Below are 1,576 nucleotides of genomic sequence, written 5' to 3' on the forward strand. Positions count from 1 at the left end.
GCGGGGGAACGGTGAGCAGCTGACTTCACACCCTCCGCCCGTGTTGAGGACGGGGTCACCCCAGCTACCTGGCCAACTGGAGCAGCTCAGGGCACAGGAAGATCCGTCCCTGGTGCGTGGGTGCAGGATGGGCACCCTGACCCCCCCAGATGAGGCCTTCACTACCGACAGGGCCTGAGGGGCTGGCTGGCCCCTCGGACTGTCCCCCGACCGTCCGGACCTGCTGCAGCCAGGGCCCCGCTTCCGGGACTCACCAGTGGAGTTAGAGGGACCCTGGGCAGGGGAGGGGCTCTGACTGGCTGAAGCTTGTGACCCACTTCCGGACAGACCTCGGGAACAGCTGTGTGGGCTCCTCACAGACACCACACACACGTGTGTGCATGTATCCGTGCCTGTGCACGCATGTGCGCCCGGGCCCGCGTCCATTTGCAGCACGTGGGTAACCCTGGCGCTGCCACGCCTCACACGCCTCGCACAGGGGGCCCTGCGAGGGACGGGGGTGGACAAGCCCCTGTCCTGGAAGAAGAGGAACCTGCTGGCAGGTCCGTCTCCTGAGAGAACTACCCTCACCCCCACCACACACGCACACTAGTGTGCGCAAGTGCACACGTGCATGCGTGGACCCACTGCACACACGGCCCAGCACACACAGAGGCACATGCACACGCCACACGCATGCATAACGTGCGCACATACGTGCACACGGGCACATGTGCACACATGTGCACACACATGCACCTGTGCGTGTGGCCACAGATACCCACACCTGTGCACACGTGTGCATGTGAATGCGCACACACATACACGCTTGCCCACCGGAGCAAGGGCAGGAGGGCGAGAAGGGAGAGACAACAGAAATCTTACGACAGACAGACCACACGAGGACACGCAGGAAGCCCACGGAGGGCCGGCACGGGGCCAGAGAGGGAGGCCCCGGAGGTGGCGGCAGGCAGCCCTGACCGCCTCGGCGAGCGGCATGTGGGCCCCCACGTCGCCCCACGCCAGCCATGGCCCCGAAGAACCGGGCTCCACGGCCTGGGGTGGGGGGGGGGGGTCTTGCCTGGACTGCAGGTTCTTGATGCGGGACAGCATGTCCAGGTGGCCGGCCGAGTACTGCTCGATCACGTCCATCACGTCGTACGGCCGCAGGCTCTCCTTGAACTTCCGCTTGGACACCAGGAACCGCATCACACTGGGGGAGGGCAGCTGTGAGCCCGGGCCCCCCAGCACCTCCGAGAACACGCACCGTCCCGCTCGCTGCGGCCCTCTGGGCCTGTCCCCGTCCCTCCACTACATAGGCCCCCCTGGGGCCCCTCAGCTCCCTGGAAGCCGCCCCCGGTAGCCTCCGTGCTCTGCACCCGAGACGGGCAGGTGGCCCCTCATGCCACGGGGGCCGCAAGGCACAGGCATCTTGCCAGAGCACGTGCCCCCACACCAGCCCCCAGAGGCCCCACGTTCCAGGGAGAGCGGCCGCCGAGCCCCTCACCACACGGCCCGGATGCTGACTTTGAGGCCCGGGGTCAGATCTTCGGTCACAAACTCGCAGTTACAGCTCTTGTTGTCATCCGCAGCGTCC

General features: G+C 66.7%; 1 protein-coding gene across 1 annotated transcript in view; it reads right to left on the reverse strand.

The window, feature by feature from the left end:
* The window catches only part of KCNQ2 (potassium voltage-gated channel subfamily Q member 2), a 48,572-nt gene that overhangs the window by 4,093 nt on the left and 42,903 nt on the right, over nucleotides 1-1,576 (reverse strand). Inside the window, exons 24-25 of the mRNA XM_077756815.1 lie at nucleotides 1,487-1,576; nucleotides 1,061-1,192 (exon numbers count right to left, since the gene is read on the reverse strand). The exon at nucleotides 1,487-1,576 is cut by the window's right edge and continues 3 nt beyond it. Of these exons, the coding sequence (XP_077612941.1) occupies nucleotides 1,061-1,192; nucleotides 1,487-1,576 (222 nt within the window). The remainder of the gene's footprint in view (nucleotides 1-1,060; nucleotides 1,193-1,486) is intronic.

Source organism: Crocuta crocuta, unplaced genomic scaffold (assembly GCF_008692635.1).
Source record: "Crocuta crocuta isolate KB4526 unplaced genomic scaffold, BGI_CrCroc_1.0 scaffold613, whole genome shotgun sequence".
Classification (NCBI taxonomy): Eukaryota; Metazoa; Chordata; class Mammalia; order Carnivora; family Hyaenidae; genus Crocuta; species Crocuta crocuta.